General features: G+C 44.1%; 1 protein-coding gene across 4 annotated transcripts in view; it reads left to right on the plus strand.

Annotated features, from left to right (window-relative positions):
• The window catches only part of epsti1 (epithelial stromal interaction 1), a 90,949-nt gene extending 70,340 nt beyond the window's left edge, over nt 1–20,609 (plus strand). For all 4 annotated transcript variants that reach the window (XM_060832848.1, XM_060832846.1, XM_060832849.1 and 1 more), the window contains 5 exons: nt 327–420; nt 12,535–12,618; nt 13,928–14,001; nt 14,094–14,308; nt 19,078–20,609. In XM_060832848.1, coding sequence (XP_060688831.1) covers nt 327–420; nt 12,535–12,618; nt 13,928–14,001; nt 14,094–14,308; nt 19,078–19,205 — 595 coding nt within the window. In that variant the 3' untranslated portion in view covers nt 19,206–20,609. The remainder of the gene's footprint in view (nt 1–326; nt 421–12,534; nt 12,619–13,927; nt 14,002–14,093; nt 14,309–19,077) is intronic.
• Nucleotides 20,610–21,278: the final 669 nt, after the last annotated feature.

Raw genomic sequence — 21,278 nt, forward strand, 5'->3', positions numbered from 1 at the left:
AGTAGTAAATTCTAAATTCAAAAGAGAACTCCAGACCAAAGTGTCAGATTCAGAGATGTTCCAATAACACTGAGAGTGTTTTGTGCCAGAAATCTCTTCACTCTGGCATCCTATCAACTAATGTGTTTCTCTTGGAAGCAAGATTTTCAAGCACTAATCCTGTTTCTAACCCACTGGTGTTCCCCCACCTAGTTTTGATCAGTCTTGTCTGTATTGGGAATAATGCAGTTGTGTTGAAAGTAGAAGTCAACTTTTGGTTTTTGGCTGTGTTCTCTTTTAAATGTCCCAAATGAGCTCAAATGCATAATGACTTTGTGTATTCCCAGAGCAAACCAGCAATTCCTTCAGAGGATTGAGGCCAACACATCATACAGGCACTCGTCCCTGCCTCCCAACAGCACAGTTCCAACTACAGCTTGGGTAAGCATTTTTCACAATCTGCTATCTCTCTCTCTCTCTCTCTCTGTCTCTCTCTCTCTCTCTCTCGCTCTCAAAGGAAGCATATGTCAGGTATAGACAGGATAGAACGAGTGAATCCTTAGAAGAATTTAAAGAAAGTAGGAGTATACTTAAGAGGGAAATCAGGAGGGCAAAACAGGGACATGACATAGCTTTGGCAAATACAATTAAGGAGAATCCAAACGGTTTTTACAAATATATTAAGGACAAAAGGGTAACTAGGGAGAGAATAGGGCCCCTCAAAGATCAGCAAGGTGGCCTTTTTGTGGAGCCACAGAAAATGGGGGAGATACTAAATGAATATTTTCCATCAGTATTTACTGTGGAAAAGGATATGGAAGATATAGACCGCAGGGAAATAGATGGTGACATCTTGCAAAATGTCGAGATTACAGAAGAGGAAGTGCTGGATGTCTTGAAACGCATAAAGGTGGATAAATCCCCAGGACCTGATCAGGTGTACCTGAGAACTCTGTGGGAACCTAGAAAAGTGATTGGTGGGCCTCTTGCTGAGATATTTGTATCATCGATAGTCACAGGTGAGATGCCGGAAGACTGGAGGTTGGCAAACGTGATGCCACTGTTTAAGAAGGGCAGTAAAGACAAGCCAGGGAACTATAGACCGGTGAGCCTGACCTCGGTCGTGGGCAAGTTGTTGGAGGGAATCCTGAGGGACAGGATGTACATGTATTTGAAAAGGCAAAGACTGATTAGGGATAGTCAACATGTGTGTGGGAAATCGTGTCTCACAAACTTGATTGAGTATTTTTAAGAAGTAACAAAGAAGATTGATGAGAGCAGAGCAGTAGATGTGATCTATATGGACTTCAGTATGGCGTTCGGCAAGGTTCCCCATGGGAGACTGATTAGCAAGGTTAGATCTCATGGAATACAGGGAGAACTAGCCATTTGGATACAGAACTGGCTCACACGTAGAAGATGGAGGGTGGTGGTGGAGGGTTGTTTTTCAGACTGGACGCCTGTGACCAGTGGATGCCACAAGGATCGGTGCTGGGTCCTCTACTTTTTGTCATTTACCTAAATGATTTGGATGCAAGTATAAGAGGTACAGTTAGTAGGTTTGCAGATGACACTAAAATTGGAGGTGTAGAAGAGGGTTACCTCAGATTACAACAGGATCTTGACCAGATGGGCCAATGGCCTGAGAAGTGGCAGATGAAGTTTAATTCAGATAAATGCGAGGTGTTGCATTTTGGAAAAGCAAGTCTTAGAATACTTATATATTTAATGGTAAGGTCCTAGGGAGTATTGCTGAACAAAGAGACCTTGGAGTGCAGGTTCATAGCTCCTTGAAAGTGGAGTCGCAGGTAGATAGGATAGTGAAGAAGGTGTTTGGTATGTTTTCCTTTATTGATCGGAGTATTGAGTACAGGAGTTGGGAGGTCATGTTGCAGCTGTACAGGACATTAGTTAAGCCACTGTTGGAATATTGCGTGCAATTCTGGTCTCCTTCCAATCGGAAAGATGTTGTGAAACTTGAAAGGGTTCAGAAAAGATTTACAAGGATGTTGCCAGGGTTGGAGGATCTGAGCTACAGGGAGAGGCTGAACAGGCTGGGGCTGTTTTCTCTGGAGCATCGGAGGCTGAGGGGTGACCTTATAGACCTTTACAAAATTATGAGGGGCATGGATAGGATAAATAGACAAAGTCTTTTCCCTGGGGTCGGGGAGTCTAGAACTAGAAGGCATAGGTTTAGGGTGAGAGGGGAAAAATATAAAAGAGACCTAAGGGGCAACTTTTTCACGCAGAGGGTGGTACGTGTATGGAATGAGCTGCTGGAGAATGAGGTGGAGGCTGGTACAGTTGCAACATTTAAGAGGCATTTGGATGGGTATATGAATAGGAAGGGTTTGGAGGGATATGGCAGGGTGCTGGCAGGTGGGACTAGATTGGGTTGGGATATCTGGTCAGCATGGACGGGTTAGACCAAAGGGTCTGTGTCCGTGCTGTACATCTCTATGACTCTCTCTCTCTCTCTCACTCTCTCTCTCTCTCTCTCACCCTCTCTTGTTTAATACTGATATTAGGAGTGGAAGCAAGTAGACAAAGCTAAACGATTCTAAGGATCAAAAGTGCAGCCGACAAGTTGGAGAGTCAGTTCTCTCTCCTTCTGATTTTAGTTATGATGTCACACTGCCTGTGGAGTGATGTGGTTGATCTTGGTTTAACAGCTAGTCGGGTGGACCTAGGGTTTTCCTAACCTGGTGTTGTGTGATTTTTAAACTTGTAATAGCATTCTGCCTTTTGACTCTTAAGTTTTTATCCTTTTCACTCTTGTAAAGAGAGAGAGAGAGTGAGAGAGAGAGAGTTACTATTTACCATTTCTGAACATCTGTGGCAGTATTGCTGCCTCATGTAGCAAGTAGTATCTCGGCCAATCAAAGTTCTGTATCAGACAGGTTTTTTTCCTTTACTCACAATGCCTAATGGTGCTCTGCATCAATAAGATTAACAATCCTACAGCTCAAAAAGGAACATAGTCTTGTACTGCTGAAACTGTGCACTTATTTTCGTTTTAAAATGTTTTGTGAAGTCGGGGTGGCTGACATTGTTCTAAATGTTAGTGTTGTCTTCACCTTCTCAAAAGCTGCTTGCACTCTCCTGGCCATACCACCTTGTGCAACCGTGACCGAGCAGTGGAACAGACTCATCTGTCCGCCTGGCCTAATTCTGCTCCTGTATCTAATGGTCTTATTCTTGTTTCTTTTTCCTGAGTTGGAACAGTTCCAAGTTACTTAAGTCTGTCCTCATAACTGAAGTTCCTCATTGCTTCTGCACTCTCTCCAATGCATTAACATACTTCCTGTAGTGCAGTGCCCAGAACTGTACACAGTACGCCAGCTGACAACTAACCTATACAAGATCAATATCACCTTGAATGGGTATTGAATAGAAACTATGTTTTATTAGCTTTGCTCCACCTGTTCTGTCACCTTCAATGATCTGAGCACAAGTTCCTCTGCTCCTGTATCCCCTTTTGACTTATACCTTATTGTATATGATCTTCCTACCTCTTTCATTTCTGCAATCAACCTCATCTGCCATCAATCTGACAACTTTCTATTTCCTTTTGGAGTTCCACACTGTCCTCTTCACAGTTTTCAATTCTTCCAAGTTTTGCGTCACTTTTGCAAATTTTGAAATTGTCTCCTGCACCTCAGCATCTACATCATCAATATATGTCAGGAAAAAGCAAAGGATCCACGATTGATCCCTTGGAGACTCAACTGCAAATCTTCCTCCAGTCTTAAAAATATCCATTGACCATTTCTATCTTTCCTATCACACAGCCAATTTTGTATTCACATTGCTACTGTCCCTTTTATTCCATGCCCGATAATGTATCCCATCAGTCTGTTACGTGGCATTGTATCAAACAACTTCTGGCAGGCAGCATCCATTTTGTCAATTGTTACCTTCATTGAGACTTTCTGTTACCTCCTCAAAAAAACTCCAGCAAGTTAGTTGAACACGATTTTCCCTTTAGAACCCATGTTGACTCTCACTAATAAACTCTGTTTTTTGCCTTGTGACCACTAATTCTGTTATGAAATTTTAGAAGTTTCCACTGATGTGAAACAGACTTGTCCACAAATGTTGGGCTTATCTTTACAACCTTTCTCGTACAAGGCCATAATGTTTGCAACTACCCTGTTTTCTGACACCTCCCTCAAGTCTAGAGAAGACTGAGAGATTTTGGCCTGAGTCCCTGTAACCTCCAGCCTCACTTCGTTCAAAGTCCTTGGATGCATCTTATCTGATCCTGGTGTCTTGTCAACTCCTAATTACCAACAGTTTTTTAAATATACTTTGCATACTTCTACAGACAGATTCTTCTTTGGTCAGCATGGCCTGGGATGGTGGAGCACTCTTTTGCTACAGATGCAAAGTAATTGTTTAGATTCCATTATAATGCCCTTTTAGGTTTTTCATGGGGCCTACTTCTTTTGTGACTAATTTACTCTTTGTGTGACAATAGAAGATGTTGGAAGCTGCTAGTCTATTCTCATAATTTATCTTTATCTCCTTTCACCTCCCTTCTGAACCCTCTGCATTCCTCTCCGTTCTCAAGTGTATTTTCTATCGGACACATGTCAAAAGACACTTTTTTCGTCATTATCTTAATTTCAATCCCCTTTGTTGTCAGGGAGCCGTGCATTTATTTGCCCTACCTTTCCCATTTAAGGGAATATACCCTGACTGTGCTTGAGCAGTCTCTTCTCTAAAGGTTGCCCATTGTTGGTTAGTCTTTCCAGCTAATCACTCATTTCAGTCCATCCTGCCCCACTTTGTTCTTGCCTCATGTGATGTTGGCTCTCAGCCAATAGGTGTTACTCACTCTGTAGTGTTGGATGTTATTCTCTATTATCATCTTTAACATTACAAGACAATGATCCTAAATGTTCCACCCACCGATGCTTAATCCACTCATCCCATCTCCTTTCTGAAGACTAGGTGTAAAGGTCCATCCTTTCTTGTTGGACCCCACCCACAGTGCTCGAAGAAACTCTCTCACACACAACCAAGGACAATCTGCCTCTTGTTGCCCCTGTTGCTACCAGTATCCCAGGTCTCAATTTGTAAATGAAGTCCGTCATTATAATGTTGGCAGTGCTCTGTAATTTTCCTGCAAATTTGCTCCTCTACATCCTGCCCACTAGTTGGGGTTCTATAGACATGGTAATAGTAATTACAAAGGTAAAACCAATGATTGCCGATGCTGGAAACCAGATTCTGGATTCGAGGTGCTAGAAGAGCACAGCAGTTCAGGCAGCATCCGAGGAGCTGATTCCTGATGAAGGGCTTTTGCCCGAAACGTCAATTTTACTGCTCCTTGGATGCTGCCTGAACTGCTGTGCTCTTCCAGCACCTCTAATCCAGAAAATAGCAATTACATGGTTTATGTTCCTTTGCTCTGACATAATTGAGTATATGCTTGAAGCCTCTGAGACATCCTGATTCTCTCCAGCTCTATGATGTACTCCTTAACCAAGACTGCACCTTCCCTTGTCCTTTTCCATCTTTTCTGAACACCTTGTGGATACAAGGTTATGGATAGAAGTATTTATATCTAGTCCTGCCCTTCCCTGAGCCAGAACATCATATTTCCACATAGTAATCTCTGTGCGAAACTCTCCAATCTTATACTGCATGCATTCACTTACATAGACAGGAACCCTGATTTAGATTTCACTTCTTTGTTCATTACTCTGACCTCATCAGTTTAACTCGCTATTCTCTCTGTCGATGCCAATTCCCAAATATTTTATAAACACTGCTTTTCTTCTGCTATTGTCTCTTGGTTAGTTAGTTAGCTACAAGCCCTCCAACAGTACTAACAAAGGTTCCTGCAAGAACCTCAGTCCCAGTTCTGTTTCAATGTGATCTATTTGACTTTATTTTCTCAGAGCCAGTACCAGTGTCCAGGAATCTGAAGCCTTCCCTTCCTGCACTATTCTTTCCAGCCACCCATTTTCATAGAATCCATTTAGCCCAACAAGTCTACACCGACCCTCCGAAGAGTAATCCACCTTAACCCATTCCCCGAACCTATTACTCTACATTTCCCCTGACTAATGGGCCTAATCTACACTTCCCTGAGCACAGTGGATAATTTAGCACGGCTAATTCATCTAACTCGCACATCTTTGGACTGTGGGAGGAAACCAGAGTACCCCGGAGAAAGCCCACACAGACACGGGGAGAATGTGCAAACTCCACACAGACAGTTGCCTGAGGCTGGAATTGAACATATGTCCCTGGTGCTGTGAGACAGCAGTGCTAACCACTGAGCCACTCTGCCACCCTGAATAGAAAAGGTTTGGAGGGATATGGGCTGAAAATGTGTTGCTGGAAAAGCGCAGCAGGTCAGGCAGCATCCAAGGAGCAGGAGAATCGACATTTCGGGCATGAGCCTTTCTTCAGGAATGAGGAGGCTGTGCCAAGCAGGTTAAGATAAAAGGTAGGGAGGAGGGACTTGGGGGAGGAGCATTGTAAATGCGATAGATGGAAGGAGGTTAAGGTGAGGGTAATAGGCTGGAGAGGGGGTGGGGGGCAGAGAGGTCAGGAAGAAGATTGCAGGTTAGGAAGGTGGTGCTGAGTTCGAGGGTTCAGACTGAGACAGGGTGGAGGGAGGGGAAATGAGGAAGCTGGAGAAATCTGAGTTCATTCCTTGTGGTTGGAGGGTTCCTAGGCGGAAGATGAGGCGCTCTTTCTCCAACCATCGTGTTGCTATGGTCTGGCAATGGATGAGTCCAAGGACCTGCATGTCCTTGATGGAGTGAAAGGGGGAGTTGAAGTGTTGAGCCACGGGGGTAGTTGGGTTGGTTGGTCTGGGTGTCCCAGAGGTGTTCTCTGAAACATTCCGCAAGTAGGCGGACTGTCTCCCCAATATAGAGGAGGCCACATCGGGTGCAGCGGATGCAGTAAATGATGTGTGTAGAGGTGCAGGTGAGTTTGTGGTGGGTATGGAAGGATCCCTTCGGGCCTTGGAGAGAAGTAAGGGAGGAGATGTGGGCGCAAGTTTTGCATTTCTTGCAGTTGCAGGGGAAGGTGCCAGGAGTAGAGGTTGGGATGGTGGGGGTTGTGGACCTGACGAGGGAGTCATGAAGGGAGTGGTCTTTGCGGAACGCTGATAGGGGAGGGAAATATATCCCTGGTGGTGGGGTCCGTTTGGAGTTGGCGGAAATGACGGCGGATGATACGCTGTATACGGAGGTTGGTGGGGTGGTAGGTGAGAACCAGTGGGGTTCTGTCTTGGTGGCGGTTGGAGGGGCGGGGCTCAAGGGCGGAGGAGCGGGAAGTGGAAGAGATGCGGTGGAGCGCATCGTCGATCACGTCTGGGGGGAAACTGCGGTCTTTGAAGAAGGAGACCATCTGGGCTGTGCGGTGTTGGAACTAGTCCTCCTGGGAGCAGATACGGTGGAGACGAAGGAATTGGCAATGTGGGATGGAGGTTTTACAGGGGGCAGGGTGGGAGGAGGTGTAGTCTAGGTAGCTGTGGGAGTCGGTCGGTTTATAGTAAATGTCTGTGTTGATTCGGTCACCCGAGATAGAAATGGAGAGGTCTGAGAAGGGGAGGGAGGAGTCTGAGCCGGTCCAGGTAAATTTGAGGTCGGGATGGAAGATGTTGGTTAAAGTGGATGAACTGTTCAACCTCCTCGTGGGAGCACGAGGCAGCGCCGATACAGTCATCGATGTAGCGGAGGAAAAGATGGGAGGTGTTGCCAGTGTAGCTGTGGAAGATGGACTGTTTCACATACCCTACGAAGAGGCAGGCATAGCTGGGGCCCATGCGGGTGCCCATGGCTACTCCTTTGGTTTGGAGGAAGTGGGAGGATTGAAAAGAGAAGGTGTTCAGAGTGAGGACCAGTTCAGTCAGTCGAAGGAGGGTGTCAGTGGAAGGGTACTAGTTGGTACGGCAGGAAAGGAAGAAGCGGAGGGCTTTGAGTCCTTCGTGATGGGGGATGGAGGTGTACAGGGACTGGATGTCCATTCCTTCGTGATGGGGGATGGAGGTGTAGCCATGGAGGAGTCCAAGGACCTGGATGTCCTTGGTGGAGTGGGAGGGTGAGTTGAAGTGTTGAGCTACAGAGTGTTGGGTTGGTTGGTCCGGATGTCCCAGAGATGTTGTCTGAAACGTTCCGCTAGCTTATTTAATGTTATAGATGTTCATACAGCATAGAAACAGACTCTTTAGCACTTGGTCTGTGGCCCAAGTTGAGTATTTAACATCCGTGGCATGTTAAATACTCAACCAGGTATTTCTTGAATGTTGCGATAGTACCGACCTCTGCCAAACTCTCAGGCAGCACATTCCATATTTCTATCACCCTCTGGATGAAAGATCTCTCCTCGAAACCACTTACTCCTCACCTTTAAACTTACACCCTCTGATCTTAGACAAGTCTGCCATGGGGTAATGATTCTCATGATCTATCCTGTCTATAACTCTCCTAATTTTGTGTACCTAAATTAGAATCCCCCGTCAGCCTCCTCTGCTCCAAGGAAAACAAACCCAGCCTGTCCACTCCCTCCTCAGGACTGAGATATTTTGTTCCATACAGCATCCTTGTGAATCTCCTCAACAATCACATCCTTCTGATGGTGGCAACGAGAACTGCACACAATATTCCACCCGCGGCCTAACCAATGTTTTATAAATAAAACAAGCCGTCTTTGCTCTTGTGTCCTACGCTCTGGCTAATGAAGATTGGCATCTTATATGCTGCCTTCACCACTCTGTTTACCTGTGCTGGCATCCTCATGGGTCTATAAGCTTGTACGCCTAAGTCCTTTTGTTCCTCAGTACTCTTTGGGGAACTACCATTCATTGTGTACATTCCCTTATTGGACCTCTCCAGAAGCAAAACCTTGCACTTATGGGGATTAAATTCCATCTGCCATTGCTCCTCCCAGTTTACCAGCTGATCACCAGTGGAGTGATGACTCAGGGACTATTACTGCTGCTTTACAGCGCTAGAGATGTGTGTTCAACTGTCTGTCTGTGTGACATTTGCACATTCTCCCAGTGTCTGTGTGGGTTTCCTCCGGGTGCTCCAGTTCCCTCATCCAGCTCAAAGATGTGCTGGTTAGGTGGATTGGCCATCCTAAATTGTCCCATAGTACCCAGGAATGTGCAGGCTAGATGGTTTAGCCCGCTTAATCAGGGTTTATGGTGATACAGTGGGCGCCCGGATGGGATGCTCTACGGTGGGTCAATGGGCCGAATGGCCTCTTTCTCCACTGTACAGATTCTGTGATTCTATTCTACATCAGACTGTAGCCTGAGACCATCACCATCAACAACACCACCAATTTTTGTATCATCTGCAAACTTAGTATACATTCTACATTCACATCCAATTTGTTAATGTAATAACAAATAGCAAAGGTATCAGCACTGATCCCTGTGTACACTGCAGGTCACAGATTTCCAGTCACAAAAACAATGATGCCTCCTATATTTTGTATACAATTTGCCAACTTGTCTCTGATTCCATGGGTTATTACCTTCTGGACCAGCCTTCCACATGGACCATATTGTCAAAAGTCCATGTAGATCATATCAACTGCACTACCCTCATCAATATATTTAGTCACCTTTTCAAAAAAAAACTCAACTCAGTTCAACAGACAGAATCTCCCTTTAACAAATCGATGCTGGCTATCCCTGATCAATCCCTGAATCTCCAAGTGTTAATTAATCCTGTGTTTTTTTTTCTAATAATTTCCATACTGCTGATGACTGACGAACTGGTCTGTAATTACCTGTCCTATTCCTGCTGCCTGTCTTGATCAAAGGAACCACATTAGCTGTCCCCCAGTCATTTGGCTCTTCACCTGTGGCCAGCAAGGTATTAAATATCTGTACCAGAGCCCTGACAATCTCTTCTCTTGCCTCCTATAGCAGTCTGGAATACATCTCACTAGGCCATGAGCACCTCTATTCCTGCTAAAACATCTAATAACTCATCCTTATTCATCTTTACATGTTCTGGAACCTCACCATTCCAACTAAATTCTCTGCTTACAATGTTCTCCTGAGTGAATACAGATGAGAAATATTTAGTTAACACCTCACCCACATCCTCAGGTTCCACCCACAGACTGCACCATTGGTCTCGAATAGGCCCATGGTTTTCTGGTAACCCAGTTGCTCTCAATAAAAGCCATGGAGTTTTCCTTGATCCTGTCTGTCATGGCCTTTCTTCACCATCCTGATTTCTTTTAAAGCAACCCCCTCATTCTCGATGGTTCTATAGGGCCTCCCCTATTTTTAATGCTCTGTGCCTGACATATGGTGCCTTCATATTTTTTCTTTATCAAACTCTTGATATCCCTTGACATCCAGGGTTCAATAGACTTGCTGACCTTGCTCTTCACTCTTAGAGGAACACACTAATGTTGAATTCTCACAATACTACATTGAAAATACTGCAACTTTTCAAATGTTGACCTAATTGCTGCTCCCAGTCTATATTTGCCAGATCTGCCTAATGATATTGAAATTGGGCTCTTTCTCTCTCTCACCCCCACCCCCCTAGTTTAGACACAAATTCTACACCACCCTTATCACTTTCCATATAGTCCCAGATGTTTTGCCAATAGTTCAATTCCACTGGTATGGAATTGCACCACAAATTTGTTTCTCAATGCTATTAGTCTAGCTTTTATTAATTCCTATAAATCCATCAGATAAACCTCTTCCAACAGCAGGATGATTTTGGCTGTTCCCAATGTCACCTTATTTTGTGATGAGAAGCCACGTCTCTCTCCTTTTAATCTGTAGCAATTCCCCTAACTCTGTATATAATATCTTTGTTCAAAGGTTCAAGACCATCAGCTCCCAAGTTTTGTCCCAACCGACTTGGTAAGAGAGCACTAATAATCAAGCCTCCCTATTCCACAAGCTATCACAAATGTGTGACAACCCAGTTAAACCACCAAGATGATCAAGTTGCTGGATGGACTACTGTCAAGACAGACAGTTTGACACATTAGGAGTGGGAAAATATTGACAGGCGAAGCAAAATTCTGATGATCTGAAATGGAGATCACAAGGTTCCGACTTAATTCTCTCAGTTAAACAGTCATACAGCACAGAAACAGGCACTTCAGACCAACCAGTCCATGCCGATCATAATCCCAAACTAAACTAATCCCACTTGCCTGCACTTGGCCCCGTCTCACTCCAAACATTCATGTACTTACCTAAAAGTCTTTTAAATGTTGTAACTGTACAGACCTTTACCACTTCCTTTGGAAGTTGATTCCACACACAAACCACCCTCTGTGTAAAATAATTGCCTCTCATTTATTTTTTTAAAATACTTCTCCACTCACCTTAAAAATACATCCCACCCCAGTCTTGAACTCCTCTGCCCAAGGAAAAAACACCTTCCCTTCACCTTTTCTACGCCCCTCTTGATTTTATAAACCTCTGTAAGGTCACCCCTCAACCACCTATCCTCCAGTGACGCCCATCCAGCTTCTCCTTATAACTCAAACCCTCCATTTCTGGCATCATCCTGGTATTATTTTTCCCTAAACTGTCTCCAGTTTAATAGCATCTTTTCTATAACAAGGCAATTGGAACTGGACACAGCCCTCTAGACGAAGCCTCACCCATGTACAAACTCAAAATGACATCCCAAGTCTTCTGATTTTGGGTGAAGATTTTGATGAAGACATACTGCAGACTGCAGAGTGATGGCCTTTCTTGATTCAGTCGTTGATTGGCTGAATCTAGGTCTCTTTTGTGCACTAGTTTCCTTTAAGTTCCTTTTTGTTGTCTCGCCCTTACAGAAGGGAGAGAGATTCTGACACATTTGCTGGCACGCTTGTTTTGGCCACGTTACCCACTGTGGAAACTGCAGCTTGACCACTGGTTGTCAGACAGATGTTATTTTTTTCCCCTGAACTCAAAAATTCTGATGCCCCTCTGTCTGAATAAAGTATCCGTTCCAAAAGCAAAAGTCTCATACGGTTAACAATGTGCACCACTTGATTTTTCAAGGTGCACTCTCCTAGTTCTCCAGCTACCATAGCAATGTCCAAATTTGATTGCAGCTTATGGCCCAAAAGGGAAAAAACAAAGAGTCTTGGTGCACAGGCAGTGGCCATTCAGCCCACTGTATTAATGATTGCATTCAACCTACATCTTTGCTCTTTCTCCCACAGCCCTACAATCCAAATCTGTAGTGTCCAAGTGTTGCTGAGAGAGTTGGCCAAACACGAGTTACTGAAGGCAGTGATAAGTGTCAGAAGTTAGTCAACTTCCTGACCATGGCGTGCTGTGGACAGATTTTGTAAAGTATTGTTGGGGGATGTTACAGGAGATAGGCTGAGTCTGAGAGCATCCCCACATCTCTGTCTTCATCAATGAACTGAAACACTGCAATCAAACTTGATGGCATCCATTCTGGGTTGGTTTCTGGGACTGAGTTAATGAAGTCACTGACACTCCCTTTGACATTTTTCTCTGTGAGACAAACGGAGATGTGGCCATACAACTATCTGAGCTCTAACAGTAGGTTTGTGTTTGTGTCTTAGAGCAAGAGCCGCAGTTACCGAGAGACTCAGAGGGAGGCCGAGCTTCAGCGACTGCAGGAACACAAAGACGAACAGAGGAGAAAGGTAAGTCTGAGCACTGAGTCACATTGTCCAGCACCTTTTGGTGCAAAGACAGTGTACTTTCTCTCACAATGGGGAATAAATGCTTCAGATTTTCTGTCTGTGGAGTTCTTCAACTCCCTTGTAAAGAGTGAAACACATTCTCACATTGACTATCAACTAATCAAACCATTGTGGTTCAATCTTCTCAGATCAATCCACCAGGATGTTAATAGGGTAAGGATAACTAGGAGGCCCTGTGCATTGTGGGATAGCTGTCAGCTGGTTGAAGTGGCTCCATTTTGTTGGATCACTTCATCTTGGAGGTGGCCTGTTCTCCAGACTGGAGACAGTAACCTTTTAGGGTCTTCTGAAAGGCTAGGCAGCTGCTGGAACTGGACTCATTTCATAGATTAGATTACTTCCAATGTGGATACAGGCCCTTCGGCCCAACAAGTCCACACCGACCCGCCAAAGCGCAACCCACCCGTACCCCTACATTTACCCCTTACCTAACACTACGGGCAATTTAGCATGGCCAATTCACCTGACCTGCACATTTTTGGATTGTGGGAGGAAACCGGAGCACCCGGAGGAAACCCACGCAGACACAGGGAGAACGTGCAAACTCCACGCAGTCAGTCGCCTGAGGCGGGAATTGAACCCAGGTCTCTGGCGCTGTGAGGCAGCAGTGCTAACCATTCCTACCAATAGTCTGCAATGACCTCAGTACAAGACTCTTACTTACTTGCGGGGAGACACAGACAATGCTGCACATTCCTGTGGCATGTCCTCTCTGCAGACGAAGTGGCAAATTAATCATATTAAAACCCAACAACTGGATGGCAATAACTCGAGCATTTGAATAAAATGTATCTCCTGCTATCCCAGATTGCCCGTGTGCATTCTGCAAGACACTGTAACTGGGAGTGGTGATTTAATATTGCTACAATTCTTCCTACCCTGCAGCCGCAACGCTTTGAACAGGAGCTCTTAGAGATTCCTGCTGCTGTAGTAATCTGTGATCAGAAAGCTTGCTGCCTCCTTGGTCAGGGAGAATGTGACCATCCCTCCATCCCACTGCCTAAAGCAAGCTCCCGGGTGGAATGCTTGAGAATCCAGGTGCAATGCTTAATCCCTGCTTAAACTCTCTCAGCCATGGGGCCCCAGTGAGCAGTGAAAGCTGTGGTGACATGAGATTTCAGTTTGTTTACGCTGGAATTGGCTAAAAGGAGCAGGTAGCGTGAATAAAATGTGTAGTGTGTGAGCACAGTCTGCAGCAGATCTTAAATTTAGAAATTGAATATAATCATTCCGTGCTTCTCTTGGTAAGAGTGAACTTGCAGCAGAAGAGGCATCTCGACTCGAATCTGAAAGACAGCAGCATCTTCAGGAAGAACACAGAAAGTGAGTATTCTGATACTGCATTGTGATAACCCCCCTGTGGACGCAATCATGGAGTGAATCTTTACAAAGTTAGCTTTCTCTCTTATCTGAAGGAAAAACCAAGCTTTCTTGGACAACCTGGAAAGAAGCCGAAAATCTATGGAAAATTTGAGCAGCTCACCCGCACCTTTGTCCGATGAGAAGAGCTTTGAATCCCAAGCCATGCAATGTGTCCCTTCAGTGAGCCTGCTTGCAGGTCTGAGAGAGACACATCAAGACAACTCCGACACTGCAATGGAAAACGCAGCCTACAGAGACTCTCCTGAAGGTAATGAATCACTTTAAATAGTGTAAAGTTAAAAATCACATAACACCAGGTTATAGTCCACCAGGTTTAATTGGAAGCACACTAGCTTTCGGAGCGACGCTCCTTCATCAGGTGGTTGACAACTTTGTACACCCCAGTCCAACACCGGCATCTCCAAATCATTTAAATAGTATAGACCACCATTATCACTGAGTTCATCACTCAAAAATCCAGGCTAATAAAAAGTCCAGACATAAGTACAAATCCCACCATGGTAGTTAGTGAAATTTCAACTCAATATAACAACAAAGGCTGCATAGTGGTGACCACTGTTAGAAAAGCCTATCAGGTTCACTAACGTGCTTTTCTTGGGAAGATGATCTGCTATCTTTATTTGGTCTGGGCCTACATGTGACTCCAGACTCACAGCAACATGGTTGACTCTTAATTGTCCTCTGGACAACTGGGGTCAAGCAGTAAATTAAAACTAAAAGAACTGGGGATGGTGCAAATCAGAACCATCAACAGAAACAACTGGTAAAGTTCCGCAGATCTGGCAGTGTCCGTGAAGAGAAGTCCGAGTTAATGTTTTGGATCCAGTGACCCTTCCTCAGAACTGCAAACAATAAACGCTGGTCTAACGAGTGGCACCCTCACCCTGTGAATGAATTTAAAAATGATAAATCAACATTTCATTCAGCAAACGGCCCTTCATTTCAGAGTGGAAACGTAGTAATTGGAAATGAGCCCTAGTTGACAGATGGCCATCAGCAGCCCTCTCTTGTGGAGATATTTGACAGACTGGTGCTCCCCCTCATAGTGCTCCACATTAAGCATGGTGCAGGTGGTTGGTGTTGGTGAGGAAGCAGGTTTCCCAGATCTACCACAGCTGGGACAGGGGATTGAACCCACACAATTGGAATGCATGATCATTTTAATAATCAGAAATTCAGCTTGAGTCTGACAGGGCATCAAAACCATCTATGTCAGTTAGGCATCGGGAAATTAAATGACTACTGAGACATATGGCCATGCATGATGGTTTTCATCTTCCTGTTGTATGCCTGGGAGAAATGATTGTTGACCTGAAAGTGAATTAAAGAGTCCATGAGTTGATAGAGGGAGGTTGGTAAACTGTGCACATCACCCCTATGTGGGCAGCTGTTCTATAAGGCTGAAGATAACAGGAACTGAAAACAGGCATTTCAATGGGCTGTTATGTGAGTGGGATTACGCTGAGTCATTCTGGTCATAGAGCTATACAGCACTGTAACAGACCTTTCGGTCCAACTCTTCCACGCCGACCTAGATATCCCAAACTAATCTAGTCCCATTTGCCAGCAAATGGCCAATACCCCTGAAAACTCTTCCAATTCATATACCCATCCTGATGCCTTTTAAATATCATAATTATACCAGTCTCCACCACTTCCTCTGGCAGCTTGTTCCATATACACACCATCATCTGCATAAGAAAGTTACCCCCCAGGTCCCTTTTAAATCTTTCCCCTCTCACCTTAAACCTATGCCCTCTCATTTTAGACTCCCCTACCCTGGAGAAAAGACCTTGGCTATTCACCATATCTGTACCTTCATGATTTTACAAACTTCTAAGTTCATCCCTCAGTCTCCATTGGTTCAGGGAAAATAGCCCCAACCTCAGCCTTCCTATAGTTCAAACCCTCTATCCTTGGCAACATCCTTGTCAATCCTTTCTGAGCCCTTTCAAACTAAGAGCTAAAATAGCAGGAAATCGGTAACTGCTGTCTCTGCCAAATAAGGGCAAGACATTTGTGATTGGTCGTGTGCTCAGATAATTCTAAATAAGGCAAACACTTGGCACAGAGAGTATGCAGAAAGCAGCCCCGGGAGATCCCTGATTTTTGTCAGCAGAACTTCAGAGAATAACACTGCAAGAGATACCCTACATCAGGAGGCATGGTGAAGATGAGATCTAGCCTGGCAAGCTGCCAACTCTCCCGGGTAATAATATTTGGGCTAACTAAAAGCAAAAAGAACTGCGGATGCTGTAAATCAGAAATAAAAACAGAAGTTGCTGATAAAGCTCAGCAGGTCTGGCAACATTTGTGAAGAGAAATTTCTGCCAGACCTGCTGAGTTTTTCTAACCATTTCTATTTTGTTATTAATAATGTTTTGGGGTTAGTGATTGAGATATCCCTAGTAGTAAAACGTGTATTATTCGTACTTGATAAATTAATTGAGTTTGATCTTTGCCTCTGAGACGGACAACACAACTAACATCACCCAAGGGCAGAATGAACAATGTAGAGAGAAAGGGAGTGGGAGTCATTGGGAGTGAGGCTCTGTTATGATTAGATGGGCGTGGAACCAGGTCAGAGCAGTCCCAACCATCTGAACATGTAAATTAGCAGCGAGAATAGGCTATTCTGTCCCTCAAACCCATATCACACTCTGTAAGATGATAGCTGATTAACTCCGCATTCCTGCCCACCCTAGCACCCTGTGACTTCCCTTTGGTAGTCAAGAATTTAGCTACCTCTGTATTTAAAAATAGTCAATAACACCCCCCCTCCCCCCCACTGCCTCATCTCTGTCTAAAATGTGAGAACCATTTTTAAACTGTCACCAAATTCTGTCTCTCTGTCACAAGGTGAAATATTCTCCCTCAGGTGTTTATGTCTCAGTGAGATTATCTCTCATCCTGCTAAACTTTAGTCGAGCAGATGGATGTTGAAGGAGATAATGTAATCAAACCATTATCAAAAGTGCAGAAGCAATTTAAAACCATGGTTCTTGGATTGAGATCGAAGGAGTTTCAAAATCATGAGTCAGCTGGATCAAGTAGGTAGGAAGAAGCTGTTCCTGTTCATTTTTAAAAAAAAAACAAGGGAACATTAACAACTAGGAGCAGGAGTAGGCCATCTGGCCCTTCGAGCCCGCTCCGCCATTCAATAAGATCGTGGCTGGTCTTTTCGTGGACTCTGATCCACTTACTCGCCCCCTCCCAACGTATCCCTTCATTCCTTTATTGTTCAAAAGAATCTACCTTAGCTTTAAAAACGTTTAACGCTAAATGTAAACTGCTTCCCTGGGCAAGGAATTCTATAGATTCACGATCCTCTGGGTGAAGAAGTTCCTTCTCAATTCAATCCTAAATCTGTTCCCTCTAATCTTGAGGCCATGCCCGCTTGTCCTAGCCTCACCTGCTCGTCAAAACATCCTCTCTATTTCTATCTTATTGATTCCCTTCATCATTTTATATGTTTCTATAAGATCCCCCCCGCCCCCAATCTTTTGAATTCGAATGAATATAATCCCAGTTTACTCAGTCGCTCCTCATAAGCCAACCCCCTCAACTCCGGAATCAACCTCCAGTGTCAGTCCATCCTTTCCCAAATAAGGAGGCCAAAACTGTACACAGTACTCCAGGTGTGACCTCACCAGCACCTTGTGCAGCTACAACATAACCTCCCTGCTTTTAAACTCAATCTCTTTAACAATGAAGGACAAAATTCCATTTGCCTTCCTAATTACCTGTTGTACCTGCAAACCAACCCTCTGTGATTCACAAGGGCACCAAGGTCCCTCTGCACAGCAGCATTCTGCAACATTTTACCATTCGAGTAGTAGTCCTTTTTACTGTTACTCCTACCAAAATGGATCACTTCACATTTATTAACATTGTATTCCATCTGCCAGACCATTGCGCACTCACTCAATCCATCTGTGTCCCTCTGCAAGGTTTCACAGTCCTCTGCACGCTTTGCTCTGCCACTCATCTTAGTGTCATCTGCAAACTCCAAATCATCTCTATAAATTGTAAATAATTGCAGACCCAACTATTCCCTGAGGTGCACCACTAGTCACTAATTGCCAGCCAGAATAGGACACATTTATCCCCGCTCTTTGCTTCCTGGTAGTCAACCAATCCAGTATCCGTGCTAATACTCTACCCCTAATGCCATGCAGTTGAGAGTGTGGTGCTGGAAAAGCGCAGCAAGTCAGGCAGCATCTGAGGAGCAGGAGAATTGACGTTTCGGGCAAAAGCCCTTCATCAGGATTCTGAAACGTCAATTCTCCTGCTCCTGGGATGCTGCCTGATCTGCTGTGCTTTTCCAACACCACACTCTCAACTCTGATCTCTAGCATCTGCAGTCCTCACTTTCTCCTAAAGCCATGCATCGTTACGACAGCATAGATTTAAAATGATGAGTAAAAACAGCAAGGGTGAAGTGTGAAAAAAACACAGCGGGTAGTTAGGGTATCTAGAAAGGTGGTGGATGTAAGTTCAATTGAGGCATTCAACAGGGCACTGGATGGTTATTTAGATAGAGTGCATGGATATGGGAAAAGGGCAGAAGATTGACACTGTGTAACAGAACCCGTGAGCCAAAATGCCTCTTTTTTGGCTGCAACAATGCTGAGATTCTGTGGTAGCACACTTTCCAAATAGAGGGGGAATTCACCATTCCCGTGGTTGGACAGTCACAAGATATCATCTGGGACATTGAAATGGGTCTTAATTTTCTTAAAATGTTTGCAGCAGAAAACGGATTGAAGGGATAAACCATGGATTTCCGACAAACAGTGTTGGGAAGTGATAGTACGTTCGCGAATTTCAGGGCATTGGAAATGCAGCGAGGGCTCATGGATTACTTTCCTGTGGAGGGGAATAATGATAATGATTTTGAAACAGTCAGGAAAGTAGTGAGAGCCTGTGCGGTGCTTGTGATTGTTGAGGGGACGAGGACGGGGCCTAGTTTTACTGAGTCACTGACTCCATCGCCCACTGTGTTTTGTTCAACAGATACCGTTTTTGACTGGAATTTGATGAAACTCCAGAACTGTTTCCCTGATTATGAACCATCCGTTCTTGAAGATCTCCTGCTACAGTGTGACAGTGACTATGAGAAAGTGATCCAGCTTCTACAATGAACCAACTGGAGAGAAGAACTTGGCTGGTGGTCCAAATTCTGTGGCCTCCAACACGATCTCTCTGCTAGATTCCACTTCACTCATCCTTCAATTTCACTTTGATTGAAGACGATGATTCTCTTCACTTAGGAAATGGCTACTTATGTTCCATTTTTCCACCTTCATCAAAGAACTCTAACAAATTTGTGAGGCATGATCTCCCATGCATAAAGACTAATCCTAATCAAACTCTGGGTTTCCAAATACATGTGTATCTAATCTCTCATTTATGCTGAAATACTGATCTAATCAGTGTGGCTTGAAAAAGCAACAACATTTCATCCTCAATGGGTTCCAAGCCTGGCTTCCTCTAAATTGTTTGCTGTCTACCCTCATTGAAAGTGTATTTCTATATTGCTTTCACAATGGGCTGGGTAGTGTGAATCCATCATACCAGACAACGTAAGCAGAGCAGGACAGACACCCTTGTGCAATGTTTCATGTGCAAACTCTGGACAATACATATCAAATATTCTGCTAATTGTACAGTTTGTTTTGCCGTATCAATTCAACTCTTCTCCCCAGTTGCATTGGAACATGTTAAAATTGTTACTCATTGAAGCTATAATTGTGGGTAAAATTATCAGTAATGTTTTCATTAGTTCAAACAGGATTAACCTGTCACAACAGCAGATCATAATCCTGTCCTATTTACAAGCAATGTACATTTTAACATAACCTGTTTATTTTTTAAAAAGCCAACAATGGTAAGGTAAACTCTGCAGATAGAATTCAGTGACAGCTGAAAGTCTTGGTGCGAAAAGCATGGACTATCACATCTGAAGGGGGTCAGGGAAACCTCAGACAGACAAGGAAGAGAACCAAGACCAAAACTGATTACCCTTTTCAGTTGGAGAGCCATCTCCTGTAGATTAAATCCCAGACTGTAGATATTACAAGAAAGGCATGTTTTTGTATTGCACTCTCAGGAATATAAGAAAAATATTTTAAAATTCACTGCACCCCCTAGCCTCTGTGTGTTAGTATTTGTTAGCGTGAGCTACTGTACTTTGAAGATTATGGCTCTAGGACAACTATTAGGCACCCCTGTTCTGCAGGTAGTGACAGATTTCCAAGTACGAGATTCCAAGCAAGCTGACAATGTCACTGTCATGAAGGGAACAAAACAAAAGCACAAATGGCAGGGTAAAGAATCATTGGTAGTGAAGCAATGTCTGCATTACTCTCATCATCCAAATGAATGGTTGTGACATTCTATTATTTACTCTTCACCGAAGCCAGAGATTGATTCATATATTATTTAAGCTCTAAGCTTTTTACCCCATTCGCATTTTTACCCTTTGTCAATGTGTTTTGTGTTTTACCGTCTTTTCTAATAACTAATAAACTTGCTCCTTAAATTAACCAGGCTTTCCTGACGTATTATTTTCATAGAAGTACGCACTCATTTAGGTGGGAAAAGAGATCCTTTTTTAAATGGACCATTTGTGACAAGAAGAGGAACTCCTTTTATCTCCTCACACAGCACCTAATCCCCATTTTGGGTATTCCGTCTACAATTGGGCAGTCCGGTGGCACAGTGCCCGAGACCTGGGTTCAATTCCCGCCTCAGGCGACTCTCTCTGTGGAGTTTGCGTATTCTCCCCGTGTCTGCGTGGGTTTCCTCTGGGTGCTCCGGTTTCCTCCCACAGTCCAAAAGTGTGCAGGTCAGGTGAGTTGGCCATGCTAAATTGCCCAAAATGTTAGGTGCAGGGGTAAACATAGGAGAATGGGACTGGGTAGGTGCGCTTCGGTGGGTCCGTGTGGACTTGATGGGCTGAAGGGCCTGTTTCCACACTGTAATCTAATCTAATTGTAACAAATTGAGGCCCCACACCCAACTCGAGACATAACATCTCCTGGAGGTATGGTGCTGAATTTAATGGCCACAATTGTGGCTCCTTTCACTGGCAGGAGTATTACATACCTCTTTTGTGTTACCTAAAATCACTGATAGGTATAGTCTATAGGCAACCAAATAATGATATTATAATGAGGCAAGCAATAAACAAAGAAATAACTAATACCTGTAAA

The sequence above is a fragment of the Hemiscyllium ocellatum genome, chromosome 12 (genome assembly GCF_020745735.1).
Source record: "Hemiscyllium ocellatum isolate sHemOce1 chromosome 12, sHemOce1.pat.X.cur, whole genome shotgun sequence".
NCBI classification, from domain to species: Eukaryota; Metazoa; Chordata; class Chondrichthyes; order Orectolobiformes; family Hemiscylliidae; genus Hemiscyllium; species Hemiscyllium ocellatum.